The 17,471-nt window shown below is 40.1% G+C and overlaps 1 protein-coding gene across 21 annotated transcripts in view; it reads left to right on the top strand.

Annotated features, from left to right (window-relative positions):
* Positions 1-17,471, top strand: part of ESRRG (estrogen related receptor gamma) — a 657,282-nt gene that overhangs the window by 628,146 nt on the left and 11,665 nt on the right. For all 21 annotated transcript variants that reach the window (XM_051820569.3, XM_089312197.1, XM_051820576.3 and 18 more), the window contains one exon: positions 9,997-10,266. In XM_051820569.3, coding sequence (XP_051676529.1) covers positions 9,997-10,266 — 270 coding nt within the window. The remainder of the gene's footprint in view (positions 1-9,996; positions 10,267-17,471) is intronic.

Here is a 17,471-nt window from a genome sequence, read left to right as displayed (position 1 = left end):
CAGGCACAGTTGGAAGCAAGAAATGCACCAGAAAGCAAAGGAGAGGAGGTCTCTACTCCTAGGAGTTTATAAAACATGCCAGAGCACCATAAGAAGGACACATAGACCTGTTTGGGTGCACGTCAGCCCATCCACTGCCCTACTTCAGTTGTCACACTCAGAACTTTGTCTCTTTGTCTTTTCCTTCATATTCACTGTTATGTTTTATAAATACTCCTGTATGCTACACAGTAAGCAGTGATTATGGCAGGAAGAAATAGAAGGTGCATGTGCATTTGAGAAGGATTTCAGAAATAAAAAAAGGAAATGTGCTATAGATCAACAAAGAGCTCAGAGTGAGGCAGTTGGTGGTTGGTGGTGCTATTCATCTGGGTAGGGGAGGAGTGGAGTTGTGGGTTTTGACATGGAAGTTAGGAAAAAAAGCGCACTTTTCAACATGTTAGATCGATCATCCACCCAGGAGTTACTAGGGGAAATACTTTTCAGGAAATATAGCAAGAAAGGGAGAAAAGGTCCAACCAGTAAAGAACTTTCTGTATTGTGCCAGAGTCTGAGTCTCAGTTTTGTCCTGTAGGAAGTATGGAAGCCAAGAAAACATTTCTTTTCAAATTTCTCTCTCTCTCTCTCTCTCTCTCTCTCTCTCTCTCTCTCTCACACACACACACACACACACACACACACACATACACACACAGGTGGTGGAGAAGACTGCCATCCACTTGTTTACTTTTCAAATCCCACAGTGGATGGGACTGAGCTTAGTGAAAGCCTGGAGCCGGAACCCAATGCAGGTCTCCCTTGTGGGTGGTAGGAACCGAACTATCTTGAGGCATCACCAGCTGCCTCCCAGAGAGTGCATTACATGGAAACTAGGATTGGGAGTAGAGGTATTATGATATGTAGCATGGTCATCTTAATCACTAGGCCAAATGCCCACCCCCAATAAAGCATGCTGATCAGTGGATGAAATAATCACTAGATTTACTATTTAAATGATTCATTGAGTAGTCATGGGGTAGGATTGAAGAAGAAAGTGCCAAATATAAGGGTTTGTCCAAGGAGGCTGTTAAATTACCCCCAATGAGATTATGCATATCTTGGAAGGGAGGAAGGAAGTGAAGTGATTGATGCATACAAACACCTGTCCTCACTCCTCTGAATGTACATATACCTTGATCAACCCTTAAAGTACCTATCTTTCTTTTTTTGGTGTTGTAGTCTAATCTACTTAAAAAATTTATTTGAAAATCAGAGACAGAGAGAGAAAGAGGTCTCCCATCTATTGGTTTACTCTCTAACAGAGGCTGGGCCAGCCTGAAGTCATCAGCTAAGAACTCAGTTCAGATCTCTCACAAGAGTGGTGGGCAACCAACTACATAAGCTATCACTATTGCCTCTCTGGGACAAAATTCACAGGAAGCTTAAATCAGAAGTGAAGCTAGGACTCAAACCCAGGCAGGCTTCCCAACTGGCATCCGAGCCACTGTGCCAAATGCCTGCCCTGATCTTACCTACTTTTACTGTCCTATAATAATTTAGATGGAAAGCATTATAATATCCTCAATTTGTATATTTTATTGGTGTTGAGAATAGGGCTGCACTTTTAAGAGATGCCCTGTGTATCAGTTAGTTTGAATTTTATTACAGCAGAACCATTGGGATCTCAATGATGTAGGGCTAGAAGAAAGCTCAGAAACACCTTTCCCACCTTTTCTTTTTATAGCAGGAACTAGGGAAGTCTAGCCATTCTTCAGAGTAAAACGGTTACTTGGTGGCAAAGGTAGCACCTAGTTTTAGCTCTGCTTATTCCCAGTCCTGTGATTTTTATCTGAGATGCTCACCTCTGCTCAGACAGCCTGATGCTTCAAGGAAGTAGTTCTAGGCATGTTCCTCTGAATCAGTAACTACTGAAACTGGGAGATTCTTTGGAAGTATTTGGTCTACCTTTCACATTTGACCTATAAGAAGATCCACTGAGGGTCTGTATTAGTTTGCTAGGGTTTCTATGACAAAGTGCTACAAATGGGGTGGCTTCACCAACAAAAATGGATTTTGTAACAATTCTGGACATTGGAAGTCCAGGATCAAAGTATCAGCAGGTTTGGTTCTCTCTAAGGTCCCAGAGCAAAAACCTGTACCATGCCTTCCTTGTAGCTTCTGGTAGCTTCAAGCATCCTCTGAGTCATAGATGTCATTCTTTCGATGTCTTTATATCATCTTCCCTCTGAATGTGTTTACTTCGGTGCCTAAATTTCCTGATTTTGTGAAGATATAGTCATATTAAATCAGTGCCCAACTTAATGCCATAATCTTTGTTTCATCACAGATCCTTGGAGTTAAGACTCCATCATCTTTTTGGAAAACACAATTCAATCCAAGAGAAACCAAGTTAATAATGTCACTTACAGTCAGATTTCTAGACCCCAGGGTCACTGCTCCCCACACTGGCCATTTTCCTCAGATATCATATCATGGTATGAAGCCCTTTATCTTTTGAGTATTTGACACTAAATGTTATACAGTCTTTGGGAAAGCCCACTGAAACATCTGTCAGCTTTACCGATCAAAGTTCAAGGTAGAGTCCATGTATGTCTATTTTAGAGGATTGATTTTTAAAGCAAGTACTAGAAGAAATTTTATGCTGTCTCCTTGGGAACATCCTGAACATGACAGTGTCCACTTATCTGATACCCCAGCTAGGCTGGTTTTCCCTGGACTACTGAGTGGTCAGTGCTCTATACACCCTATGGTATTCCTTGAACCTGTTGTACCCAGGGTTGCATGGAGCAAGTTAGATCCAAGTGGGGTTTCTTTTTCTCTCAAATCAGAAAAATGGCTTCAAAATGATGGTTTTCTTACTTGATTTCCACCTAATCCCAAAGTGAGACTGAAAATGTCATTTTAGAAGATTTACTTTTTAGAGTTTTATATCGTATTGCATTGTCTTCCTTTTTTCTTGGTGGACAAATTTCAGTCACATCAAAAAAGAGAGCTTCCCAGGCAGAATTTTCTTGTTGTTAGCTAGTTAAAAAAAGTTGAAGGAAAAGAAAATCATTTGATTTCCCTTCTTTATGGTAGCTCAAATCATACATGCTTCCATGTCTCCCTACCTCTCCACTAAAAGTTTTTCTTTTTGGCTTAGATGAAAGAGGGAAATAAGTCAAGTTGAAGTGCCAAGTTAGATGTAGTTTGGGGAGTTATTTCCGCTCCTCTGTAGTCATTCAAAAGTCATAAGTAAGTAAGGACATCCAGAGAGGAAGTGCACACTCCAGGCAGATACTCCATAGATTATTATTTGGTATTTATCTGCCCTATCTCTAGTCCTTTTGAGAATTTTATTTATTTTTATATTTTTAATTTTATTTGAAAGGCAGAGAGGGCAAGAGGGGGAGAGGAGGAGGAGGGGAGAGAGAGAAAGAGAGAGAGAATGTGCGTGTGAGCGAGAAACAGAGGTCTTCCATCTATTGGTTCACTCCCCAAATACCCACAACAGCAAGGGCTGGGCCAAATCATAGCCAGGAGCCCACAATTCAATCCAGGTTCATCATGTAAGTATTAGGGTCCCAGGTACTTGAGCTGTCTGCATGCAGCTATACCAGACACAGAGGAGCTGAGACTTGAACCAGGGACTCTGAAATGGGATAGAGTTTCATGGAAGCAATGCCTTCTGCTTTATTTCTGTTTAAAAAGTAGATGAGCAATGATTTAAAAAACGAATGATCACTGGGAAAGCAAAGCAAAACAAAACACAAAACCCTGGTGTCATTACTTTGAGGTTTTCCTGTGTTGCCTCTTGGAATGGTTTTGCACAGCTGCTGTTACACTTTGAATTGTTATAGTAAGCTGGACTGGGAAATCAGGGACAGTTGCTGAGGAAACCATGTCACCACTGCCAGCACAGCATGTTTTGAGTTTCTGTGCCCATAACTGAGCTAATTGTCAACATAATCAGTGAGAGTGGTCAGGGGTCTGTTGCACACATGAGCTCAGTTAACCATGGCAATTCTGCCTTGGAGTGGTTGACAGTACCTTTCCAATTCTGTTCTTTTCTCCTGTACTTGATCACAAGTACCCAAATTACTTGCTGCATTTTACAGAAGGTGGTCAATTCTGCCACATGTATGAAGGTGATTCAAAAATTTATCGAAATGCAATTAAAATATGTTTATTTTGGTGTAAAAATCTTTGAAATTCTTGCAGTTTTGCTTGTTTAATATACACTTTCTATGAACATTTTGATGATCCCTCATATAAAAAGCAATTTTCAAATTTGATGTCTACTTTTCAGTTTTTTTTAAAATATATCATGTGAAACCACTTTTTAAAAAGATTTATTTATTTATTTATTTATTTGAAAGTCATAGTTACAGAGGGAGAAAGGGAGAGATAGAGAGCTTCCATCTCCTGGTTCACGCCACAAATGACCACAGAAGCCAAGAGTTTCATATGGGTCTCCCATGTGGGTGCAGGAGCCCAAAGACTTGGGTCATTTTGCAGTGCTTTCAAGGTGTATTAGCAGGGATATGGATTGGCAGTGGAGCAACCAGGACTGGAACCGGCACCCATATGGGATGCGGGAGCTGCAGGCAGCGGTTTTAACTCCCTGTGCTACAATGCCAGCCCAAAACCATTCTTTTAAATAATGGTTCCATAAAATCTATGTGAGACCTACTTGAAGTATAAAAATGGACCTACAGAAACAGATTGATGGGATCAATAAGTATTGAAACAAATACTCAAATTAGCAAGATAGGGAACAATCTCCCATTTTCTTCAGTTATTGATACATACGATATGTCACTCGTATCAATTTAAGTTATTGAAATCTATGTTATAGTTTACCTATAAGAATAAAGATTCAAAAGTAATATTGTTGGCATTGTATCTAATGCTGTGAAATACTTATATGATCATTATTATCCTTAAACAAAATTTCTTAAATATCTCTGATCACACCATGTAGATGTTCCAGCTTTTACTCTCGCTTAACTGTAGCTCTTATTGAGTTTCAGTCCTGAAGTAAACACATATAAATAAAATCTCTTATAAGAGTCAGGGCAGTATATTTTGTGAATCATAGAACAAGTGATGCATCTGCCCATTTGAAAAAAAGAGAAACTGGCTTTAAAATATGATGTAAATTTATCTCCAGCAAGGGTTAAGCATCTGTGTGTCTTACGGTCACCAAGATCAAGTCTTAGTGTCTTTGTTGTTCTTTTCTTCCCTCATTCCTGAAACGTTAGGTTTTTTGTATGGGAGAAAAAGAATCTAGCTTATGCTGTTACTCAATCATCTTCTCACTACGAATTTCATTTGCCATCTCAGTGAGTCATTATGGCATAATTACAATTCTGGCCTGATACGCTATTTGTTGAAAAGTGACATTTTTTGGTGGAACCTAGAAACTACAGTTTAAAACTGTGAGCAAGCAAATCAATGCCATGATTACTTGATACTAATAGACACCCTGAAGATTTAAGATGTGTGCTCTCTGTTTCGAGAAAGCAGCAGACAATGCCCAAAGCCTAGCACGGGTTAAACCCAAATGCCGGTGCTGCAGCCTATTTCTGTCAACACTCTGTTCAGGAAATAAACATTTATGCTTTCTGAAATGAAAGTGTATTTTTGAAGACTAGCCGTCAGATATTTTTTGCCCTTCACACTTTCAAATGCTTAGCCTTTTTTTGTATGTTGACTGCAAAGTGCATCAGTTTGCCAGGCTTAAAAAAAAAAAAAAAAAAGTGCTTGACAACTGCCCATGGCACCACTGTCAGCCTAGAAGTTTCCAGCCGAAGAAGGCAAGAGGGTGGCACCAAACATGCTTTCCTCAAGCCTATTACCGCGGGGTACCTGCCTCTCGGGCAACATTTCTATCCCTCCAAACGATGTTTCTCCCAACTGTCATCTGGCTTATTTGGAGCACGCTGGATTGTAGATAAACATGCTATTTAACTGCGGGTCAAGGTAGAGAGTCATTCTGCTAGCAAAATGCCTGAGATACATTAAATGGCACTGACTCCAGGACAGAGATGAAGAGAGATCAGAGTTGTCAGCAGTATGCAGAGAATGGGCCGTAGTTGGGGCAGGGAAAAAAAAAAAAAAACTGCACCACAGTATCAGGGTATTTTAAAAAGCTGTACTATGGACTGAACATTTAAAACTATAACCTGTCACACTCTAAAGATTTAGATTCTTGAATGGACAAAACACGAAGTACAAACAACACAACTGTGAAGCATATTTTATTTCACTTGGGAAACCTTTTCTTGCCAAAGATAGCTAAATATTATAGATGAGAGGACCTCTAACTTGTAAGCTGATACCTGCAGAAGCCCATTAAATGCCTGGTAAAAGTGCACACAAGTAATTATTGGAATAGATGTGTTTGCAAGCCAGTAGAGCAATCGTGTTTTTTGAAAAATTCCTTAGATTCAATTTATTCAAACATGCATTTTTATTTAGGCCTTGGTCATTTAAATGTTCATACTTTTCTCAGGCCTCTTGATAAAAATTTTGTTTCATTCATGTGTCTTTCTGTATGTTCCATATAGCTAGCAATCCTACAGGGCAGACAGAATGATTTTATGTTATTAAAATAAAACCTGATTATGTGTTTGGCCTCCTTCGTGACCAGATGAACATAACCATCTCATAACCAGCCTGTTCGACTGCCACTCATGCATTTATTAGGTCCGGAAGAGCTCTTTGTGCCAATTTCCAGATTTCAGACGTGTGGTGGTAAAGGGTTAAATTTCGAGGCAGCTATTTCTGGACTGAGAGAGGAGACTCAAGTCCAGGCTCTTGTTTTCTTCCGTTCCTTTTTCCTATGATTTTGCAGAAATTACATTTTGGTTAATCAGCCAAAACAGACTTGATGGTATCAAGCAAGCAAACTTGTCAAACCTTTTGTGCAATAGGCATCGCCCCATGCTCCCAGATCAAAAAATAAACAAACACGCAAATAAAAAGAGAACCTTCTCTTTTTTTCCTTTTCTTTATTTCACGGAGAAGTGCAAGGAGAGGAAAAAGTGAAGTTAGCAGGAAGGATAAAAGCACACACAGAGAGAAAGCCATCGACACAGAAGAAATAAATGGCAGGATCCACCTTAAAAAAATGAAATTTTATTGCTTTTTGCTTAATTAAACCCCAAAGAAATGTGTGAAATGTTGCTGTGGCTGGAAAATTGTTAATTTGTAAATCACAGGGACAAAGGGGCCCCGTGCAACTTTCAACTTTCGGCACACGTGAATGTCGATGGTGTGCCTTCTCCATCATCAGCACTAAATTCACATTGATGCCTCTTTTCTTCTCTGTATTGATCCTTCCATGAGAACGTAGATTTGTATCTGTTAATTAATGCGTCCTGAAACAGCGTTTGTATTAATCAGGCAGATAAGAAAAATTGGATGCCTGCACCCCCCTGACAACCGTAAAAGTGCTAGCCCTGATAAAATCATGGATGGACCTCAATAAAAAAGTTCCTCCTTCCACTCAATAAACTAATCATCCTGCTTTTAATTATTCGGCAGAAAGATGTGTGGAGATTGGAGAATGTGTAAATCTATTTACTAACAGCAGTGTCTGGGCGAGAGAATAGGGCTGTCAGAGGAAGGTGCTGTGGGCTGTGTGCTCTGTCCATCTGCTGCTGCAGGGAACTGCTGCCTGGCGGCGTGCACAGCAACAGCAAAACTCAGGGAAGAGACCCGTTTCTTCCTGCTCCTAACTTTTCTGATGAGAAGTTGTTGCTGTTGTTTTCTATTTAATTTATCAAAGAAATTCCCATTTGGTCTATTTCTTTGAGTTGCTTATCTGGCTTTGCATTCTGGTTTTTTTAGGGGGAGATAGGAAAAAAAAGCAATGTGTGGTGGTGGTGGTGTTTTGTGTGAGAATAACATTCTCCAATTCCAAAGCACCTGGAGCCAAGCATATTCAGTTTAGAGCACTGTTTTTTTTTTTTTTTTCCCCAGTCCCTGTTTTTCAATATTATCACTTATTATATCTTTAGCTCTGAGATGATATTTATTAATTTAACTCCTAAGTAGCATGTAATAATCTTGATAAAAAATGAAAGAAATGCTTTTTAACATATGCCAAGATCCCCTTAAAGCTCAACTAATTCCTGTTGATGGTTTTATTAAGCTCATATAGTCATGGAGCCAAACGGCAAGTCACTAATTGTAACCAGTAGTTCGGGAAACCTTTTTCTTGATTGTGCTGCTGTAGTATGTAATGTCTTGTGGGATCTGAACAATTTCATATGAATAAAAATGACAACAATGACCATAAACAGAAACCTCAAAAGATTGGCCATAGTGGATGTTTATGATTTGGGTAACAATATCTAAGAGGGCAGTAGCCAGAGACTTCTTATGTTGCATTATTGAACATGTCGCCTGTGCCCTTCTGTAGAATTATGAAGTATTCACAGTACCATTGTCCTCAGGAACTACAGTGGTGGGTGGGCACCCTTGGAATTCCTGGACATACCATTGGAAGAGAAAGGCAAGTTTTAAGAAACATTTCTTCGGTAGGACTCTTGGAAAAAGTATCTGATCAGCAGGAATCTTCACCAGTACAAGCTTCTAGAATATAGATCCATTCCCTCTGGGATATAAGCATTTTTACTTCAAGTGGATTTAATTGTACTTCCTCATCCTTCCCTATGGAATGACAGTTTCTTCAAAAATTGTTATTATGTTTTCTCAAGCTCAGAAGGGACTTTAAGTATACCTGTGTGGATGCAGCTCAGATTTGCAATAAAGAATTGAAGCAACCACCAAATAGTTCAGATAAAACCAACATAGTAACATTTGTTGGCTACCTATCATAAACAAGTGCTTAGCTGGGTGTTATTTTTTATTTCACACAGGCATATATTAGGGTACTGCTCAAGATGAAACCTGCAGTAGCTGAGTGGAGCCAACATTTACAATTAAGAGACCACTTCACTCATATCCTTTCTACCAAACCCCATTGCCTCTATGTCTAACTTTTTAAATAATAGAATCTTACTGTGACCTTTCAATTTGTTACAGAGGCCAAGTGGCTAAGTTTTCCACTTTCTTTTATCTCAATAAACACCATTTTAAAAGGATTTCAGGGCACATGTTTGGCAGAGCCGTTAAGATACCACTTGGGATGCCCACATCCCATATTGGGGCCTGGGTTTGAGTCCTGGCTCTGTTCCCAATTCCAGCTTCCTACAGATGTGCACCATGGGAGGCAGCAGATGATGGCCCCCGTGGTTGGGACCCTGTCACCTAAAGGGGAGATTTATTCTGATTTCCAGACTCCTGGCTCTGGCTTGGCTGAGACCTCGCCGTTGCATGCCGTTGGGGAATGCACCCGTGGGTGGAAGGTCTTTAAGAGTCTGCTTGTCCGTCTGTATATATTTCTCTCTCTCTGCACTTCAAATAAAATAGAAAAGTAAATAATTTTTTTTTAAAAAAGAAACTCATGTTAAATATCCGTGAGGACAAAATATCTAGTTAAGAAGTTTGATCTGGTTGAAAGTCATCATCCTCTGTGACTATTAGAGAGAAACGTTTCCAAGATGTACTGTATTGTGTGGGCTAAATTGTTTTTATTTGGGGGCTTTTTTATTTTTGCTTATTTGTTGTTTATCACTGGTAGTTTGTAGGGATGAGGTAGTGTAAATATGACTTCCTCTCACACATTTCTAGAGCATACAGCCAGAAACCACGCATACTTAAAGATGACATTGTATTTTCTTCTCAGATGGAAGAAAGATAACCACGTCTCCATTCTATCTATATAGCCATGTCTACAAAACCTATAGAAAAGGCCAACAGATTGAAACTGGTTTTCGGCTTTTACTTCACATGGGTAAAGTGACCAGGGGAAAGTTTTTCAGAGCTTTTGATGAAAGCTGTGCATCACCGTGGGCTCCGATGTGGAGCCCAATGCCATAGGAGATTAACTTTGCATTGTGAAGCAGCCTTTCAGTAACTTGGTCTGCCTCTCTTCCCATACAGGCTTCTCCACCCTGTCCCTGGCGGACCAGATGAGCCTTCTGCAGAGTGCATGGATGGAAATTTTGATCCTTGGTGTCGTATACCGATCTCTATCGTTTGAAGATGAACTTGTCTATGCAGATGATTATATAATGGACGAAGACCAGTCCAAATTAGCAGGCCTTCTTGACCTCAATAATGCTATTCTGCAGCTGGTAAAGAAATACAAGAGCATGAAGCTGGAGAAAGAAGAATTTGTCACCCTCAAAGCTATAGCTCTTGCTAATTCAGGTTGGCATATTGACATGATTGTTGGTGCATTTTTTAATATGTCAGTTTTTACCCCTTCCCTTAACTTCTTCAGGGATTTGCTAGACCTAGTTTGTAAATTGTGTGTGAGTCAGCAAAATTATAATCAGTGTAGCTTTCTAGTGAAAAGTTTGAAATAAGAAAAGTACACTTACAGGGAATAATTTTTCAGTTTTCTCGCTTATTGAAAGCTGTGAAACTTTCACCATCCAATGCATTTATTAATTTGGATCTCAGTGAAGCACAAGCTCATGTACAAGTAGCATAAATGGACCCTTTGGGGACAACATTTTCTTGTCTTTTGTGCTCAAGTTAAAATAAGTGAAGTAGAGCTATGCATTAACCTCTTTTTTTCTCCTGGAAAATGAAAACTTTGCTACTGGGAAACTATATTTAGTGTTGTTTTCAATTTTGATAATCAAAAGGCGCAGTTCCCCTAACATTCTGGATGGAATTCTCTAGAAGTCAAATTCTGCTGAAGGAGCATTTTCCTGAAAGGCCCTACCTGTGCAGGAGAGGTTAAGAATTATGGGAATAAGTGTTCTTTCCATCCGCACTGAAATGTGCTACAATAGGGAGCAACCTCCAATAAGTAAAAATCGTTGGTGCTTTGTTGTTTTTCCCTTTGTGCCTCTCCTACTGCTTTATTGTGGTCTTAAGTCTCTCTCAGCATTTGCATAAAGTTCAGGATAGATCCCTCTTTAATGACGTGCCGATCATTAGATACCTGCGTGTCAATAGCACGCTCTGATGCTATGTACCATTGACAGTCACACCGTGCCCCTCCATCTGCTTTTGTTTTGACCCTATCTTTGAACTTTATCTTGGTTGCCGGCCAGTAGTTTTCCCTTTAATTACAAGAAGGAAACTGTCAATAAAATCTGTTAAATGGGATGCAATGAGTGGCTTGAATGGGCGGACGGCTATTTGTTCAAATTCTGCAGCATTCAAGGTATTGACAGTTTGTTTTCTGGGGCCATATGTGACGATCAATCTCAGGCTGGGCTCAGCCGCGCTGAAAAATGAAAAACCAGATTGCTTTTGCTTACTTGTGGATGACGACTTTGTGATTTGGCGCGGTCCTAGTGAGATGAGACCTTCTGCCCAAATTGCCCCCATGAGAGCCAGGGACGCGTGACTGTTTTTAGAAATAATTTTTAATTGATTTTGTAATTAACAGTTCATCTACAATATTGATGCATGAATCCTTGGACTGATAGGAGGGAAATTGTTTTCAACAATGAAGTTGTACTTTCCTATTTGTCTTCATAATAGAGTTTAGCGTTTCACAGTTTTAATTGTGAATATAGCCCTCTTCCTCACCATGCAGTCACTCTTCCCCTCCCACTTCATGTGAAACTGAAAAATATGATTCTTTGGGACAAATGGCATTGTTGTTATAAACCCTCAAGAACCCCTTGCTCTATTCTCTAGAAGATCAAAGTGGGAACTGGGATTGAAATTTCCTGAGCGTTTACAAGTTTGTAGGAACTTCATGTTACAGCATCTCTCCCAATTAGATGGAAGGTTTTTACAGCAGTGTTTTGGGGATGAATTTTTATGAAGTGATTCAAATTTCAAACACTTACTTTAAAAAATTACATTGAAACATTTACTAGGATAATTGTTTTTGAAATAGACTGAACATGGTTTTATAACTTTTGTTTCAAATTGCTTTCATACATTATCAGTTGATCATAAATGCTGAGCAATGCTGAAACTGTCATCAAAATTGCTGAAACTTTGTAAACATTGTAATTCTAGATGTTAGATGTATGCTTTATGGCTAGGTAGTGTACAGGACCTCAATGAGTAGCAACATTTGTGTCTCTGTGGCTTAGAGGTATAATCACTAATATATATTTTTAAAAATTTATGTATTTGAAAGTCAGAGAGAGAGAATGAGAGAGAGAAAGATTGAGATTGAGATTCTATCTTCCAATTTATTCCTCAAATGCCCACAGTAGCCAAAACTGGGCTAGGTTGAAGCTGGGAGCCAGAGATTCAGTCAAGATCTCCTATGTGGGTGTCAGGGACCCAAGTACTTGAGCCATCACCTGATGCCTCCCAGAGTGTATATTAGCAGGAGTTGGAATCAGAAATGGGGCTGAAATTCAAACCCAGCACTCTAATCCAGAATCTGGGTGTCTCAGTGATATCCCAACTGCTGTGTCAAATGCCTGCCTCCATTAATGCTTTGATATACAAATGTTATCATCCTACTTATTCTGTGTTTGGGGGAGGAAGTGGCCTACTTTATAGCAGTGATTGGTGATTAGAAACTCTTATTTTTCTTGTGTAAAGTCAGAAATAGTTAACAAGGCTAGTGGTTGAATAGCATAGTTTCTCATAGAATTTCTGCCTGGCACATTTCCTGAAGGTAGATCTCACATTCTTTTGGACTCTCAGCATCAAGAAAAATGGATTGACTCAAACTCCACATAAAAGAAATGATTAGTGCAAGGACTACTCTCATCTCTAAAGTGGGCCACCTCTCTTATGCTATGTGAATATAGTCTTTTCTCTACCCACCAAACATGCAAGCCCCCACCATTTTAGTTTGGGGTAACCTGCTCAGAAGGTCATTTTCTTTGACACTATTAATATAATAGTATCATGTTAAATATTTTGACCATGAGTTAGAGGACAGCAATAAGCTTGTAGTTACAATCTTGCCTGTTAAGATTCTTAAGCTGTTCTTAAATTATTAATACGAAAATATTCTGATGCTTTCTTTCTATTCAGTGGTTCACTCTGAAAATGTCCACAACACCTAAGACTGGGCCAGGCTGAAGTCAGGAATCTGGAACTCCACCCAGGACTTCCACACGGGTGGCAGAGACCCAGCAGTTGGGTCATCATCTGCTCGCTCTTATTGTGCATTAGCAAGAAACTGGATCAGAAGTAGAGGGGCCAGGACTGAAACTGGCTCACCAATATGGATGCAGGTGTCCCAAGAAGCCACTTAATACATTGCTCTACAATGATCACCTCGGGAGCCGTTCTTAATATACTTGTACTGATAACAACCCCAACAAAATCTTAACTGTCGCTCCCCATCTTCGTGGAGGAACGACACAGGACCCTGCGCTGTTCTTTCGTCTGCTCGGCCCTCCCCGGGTTTGCTGCTGGTTCTTCCCGGGTTGGCTACCGTCCCTCCCACCTCCGTGGAAGGGCGGTTCCCCCTGCCACATTCCCCACTTCCGCAGGGGAGCGGCACACCGCCGGCCGGCTCTCTCGGGGGCTGCACAGGTGTTCCTTCAGATAGATGTTCCTGGTGCATGTTGTCTCTCTCCTCCTTTATAGTCCTCTTCCACCAATCCCAACTCTGCTACCCACACGCCGAGTACGCTGCTCTCCTCCAATCAGGAGCGGGATCAGCTCCTGCAGGTTACTGGTTGAACTGGAGGCAGCTGTGTAGAAGCTGTTTCTCGCTTCTCAGCGCCATATTGTGGGAGAGCAGATGCATAGAATAAGTCTTAATTCCAGTAACTTAGTCTAGTCCGAGTTGCTCCCAGTTGCTCCCCACACTTAACAACACCAATACACTACATCTGTTTACATACTGTATACTGTGTCTATGTGTGTGTGTGTATACATTTTACCTAAAACATAAATAGTTTTGTAGTCACCAAATTCTAAATGTTACTCTCTTTGAGAATATATGGTTTAGTCATGTAACTATTTTCTCGTTGGGAAAATAAAGCAGGTAAATTAAATAATTGGCTTAATATATATCATTTTAAATATATATTGAAGATATTATGTGTATATATATATATATATATAGAGAGAGAGAGAGAGAGAGAGCGCGCGCGTGAGTGAGCAATGAACCATTAATATAGAAATACTGACAGCTCCATGGGTCTAAACAACTAGTATAAAAGTGAAAACCTTCCCCAGTCTTTACTATCTGCTGGGCTCTCAGCCAATTTTACTAAAATTATCACTAAATTTACTTATTTGATATTCTAGAGAGTTTTAGCTGCCAGTTAAGAGGTTATCTTTTTGTCAGAATCTTTCTGTAGACGTTTTTTTAAAGCCTCTGCTAGGGAATCTTACTTGATTCCCTCAACATGCCCGCGTGGGCAACATGTCCAATACCACTTCACAAGTGCCTGAAGCGTGCTGATAAAGAAATGCAGTGACTAGGAGGCCAAGGGCTGGATCTTCTCTCCCTGGTATCATGTTTCTATGGCACAGGTCTTTCTGTGCTGTGCCTTGAAAAGCTCAGTGCAGGAGACTTTTGCCACTGTAATTTCACAGCCATAACCTATGCTAGTATTTTACTCTAGCTTAGAATTTTGTGCTCAGTTTCTTTATCTTGCTGTCTTCTTGTCTGTCAGTATCTGCAGAGATTACTCTCCATGGATACCACTATCTGCAGATACTCAAGTCTTATAGAAATAGCATAATATTTTAGTTTAATGTCTATACCCTCTTCTTCTATATTTGAATTCAAGTCTAGATTACTTATAATACCTAATACAATGTAAATGCTATCTAAATAGTCATTTATAATTTAGGGAATAATGACACTTTTTTTTTTTTTTACTTATTTATTTTTGAAAGGCAGAGTTACAGAGAGGCAGTGGCAAAGAGAGAGAGAGGTCTTTCATCTGCTGGTTCACTCCCCAAATGGCCACCACAACAGCTGGAGCTGTGCTAATCTGGAGCCAGGAGCCAGGAGCTTTTTCTGGGTCTCTCATGCAGGTACAGGGGCCTGAGGACTTGCATAATCTTCCAGTGCTGTCCCAGGCCATAGCTGAGAGCTGGATATTTAGTGTAGCAGCCAGGACTCGAAGAACCGGCATCCATATGGGATGCCAGTGCTGCAGACTGGGGCTTTAACCTGCTGCTCCACAGCACTGGGCCCTATTGGAAGTGGAACAGCTGGGACTTGAACCAGCTCCCATATGGGGTGCCAGCACTGCAGGCTGTGGCTTTACCTGCTATGCCACAGTGCCGGCCCCGACATGTTTAAAAAATCTGTACTTGTTTAGTACAGTGCAGTTTTTGATTATTTTTATTTTAAAAAATATTTTTAATACAAGTTTGGTTGAATTTATAGATATAGAACCCATGGATATGAGGAAAAATTTTGGTGTAAAACTTCTCAGAAAAATGACAAACAGGATTGGAGGTGAAATATTTGCCAATCTATGAAAGTGTTTAATGAAAAATGAATTTATGTAGGTCTTTTGTGACAGGTAGATCTTAACTCTAACCTAGAACAAAACTGTATATTAATATCAGGTAAAGAAGAAATCAACTTATAACTTCCTGTCTCCTAGTATACTTTTCTTTGATATTTACTCATCTGCCTCCACCATTTCTGTTATTTTTTAATTTTATTAAACATAATAGATTTGGATTTTAAAGATTTATTTAAGATAATTGGAATGAACGAGTGGATGAAAAATCTCTCTGTGTGTCTCCCTCTCACTCTGTAAATCTGCCTTTCAAGTAAATAAGTAAGTCCTTTAAAAAATTCATACATATTATGAGGTTGTGTATTTGTAGGTAAAAAGTAGGAACTGGCTCTTAAATGTTCCTTATTGTGCTCAATGGTCTTAGTGTTTTGGCAGAGTACAGAAAATATTTGCCACAAATATGCCTGTGCTTCCAGCCTGGATAATAAGCACATGAAATAGTCTGCATTTGCTTTACTTGCAGGGAGTGACTACAACCTAACATCATTTTCATTTACAGGTCTTAAGATAATGAGCAATGTGTACAAAAGGTCATTCTCATGGAACAAATCATCTATGATGTTGTGGAAGGGGGAAGTATTCCCCACGGAAGTGGTATCAGCATTCACTTACTGAGTACAATTGTCTTTACCTCTCCTAGTCGAAGGAGTTAGAAAGCTGCTGGGAAAGTGAAAGATGTGGAAGGAGACAGAAGCCTGGCTGTAGGGAAATAGAAAGGGCCTAGCAGGACAATTCCATGTAAGCATGCATGCTAGGAGCACTGTGGGGTTTGCTGAGGGAAACCTTCAGGAAAGACCAGATGTGATAGTGGAGGCTTGCTGTGGTTCCAAATGTTATGTACGTACAGCAAGAGTCGTTTATGTGACTACTGTAAATGTAGGAGAAGGCTGGCTTTCTGTTCTTTTTGCCATGGCCGAGCACAACAGAGGTAGAAAATACTGTTTCCAGTATTAGAATCCCAGCTCCTTTGGACTGGCAAAGACCAAAAAAGCACATCCTCGATTTTTCTGCTATGTGTTTCTAAGCCTTTAAGGATCTCCATTTTATTCACTTCTTTCTAAAAGAGCTGGTTCCAACAGAAGTTTCTCTCTCTCTCTCTCTCTCTCTCTCTCTCTCTCTCTCTCTCTCTCTCTCTCTCTCTCTCTCTCTCTCTGTTGCCCTGTCTTTTCCAGCTTCTAGAGCTGCATTTCTTGCATTCCTTGGCTCCTGACAACTCCCTTGCTCCTTGCAGCCAGCAGTGGAGACTTGCCTCAGCCTTCTTCTTCCTTTGCTTCCCTCTGTAAGGAAACCTTTGCTTTCATGGAAGGGCCCGCCTGGATAATTCCCAATGATCCCCCTCAACAAGATTCCTACTCTGGGACAGTGGCACAGTGCAGTTTGCTGTATAATGTAATACTCACAGATGCCCGAGATTCGAATCTGGATATCTTTGGGGTCATTTTCAGCTACCATAATGAGCATATAGGCAAACTAAGGAGATAAAGCTTTGCAAGGAACCCCAGAAACCCCTCTGTCTCTCTCCTCTGCCTTCCCATTCCCTTATCCTGACTCTTAGAGTCATCACACTTCCTTGTGTATCATTATGGTTTCACTACTGAATGCACATCCTTAGTTACTGTACTCATCTAGGTCATTTATTCAGAAAAAATTTCATGCATAGATTTTAAAATGTCCTTCAATTTCAAATTTTGTTCTTCATTTTTGTTTCCTTACTATTTATTCACTGAAGGAAAAGAGCACTTGGCCTGCAGGGTTTTCCAGAGTCTGGATTCTGAAGAGTGTGTACTCTTAGGGAAGTTTAAGTTTCTCTACCCTCTGCTTTGTTTGGTAATTGGCTCAGGTGTTATCCCTGTGGCACAGATCAGTGGTGGGTTGTTGTTCATTAGGTGACACATAATTTGTAGTTGTCTCTCTCTTTGTGACGATGGTTGTGGGTGATGGGCAACACCTAAATTTATTGATTGCTGGGGCTTG

The sequence above is a fragment of the Oryctolagus cuniculus genome, chromosome 13 (genome assembly GCF_051225735.1).
Source record: "Oryctolagus cuniculus isolate XC-2025 breed Fujian yellow rabbit chromosome 13, ASM5122573v1, whole genome shotgun sequence".
Lineage (NCBI taxonomy): Eukaryota > Metazoa > Chordata > Mammalia > Lagomorpha > Leporidae > Oryctolagus > Oryctolagus cuniculus.
This window is presented reverse-complemented; position numbering and strand designations above follow the sequence as displayed.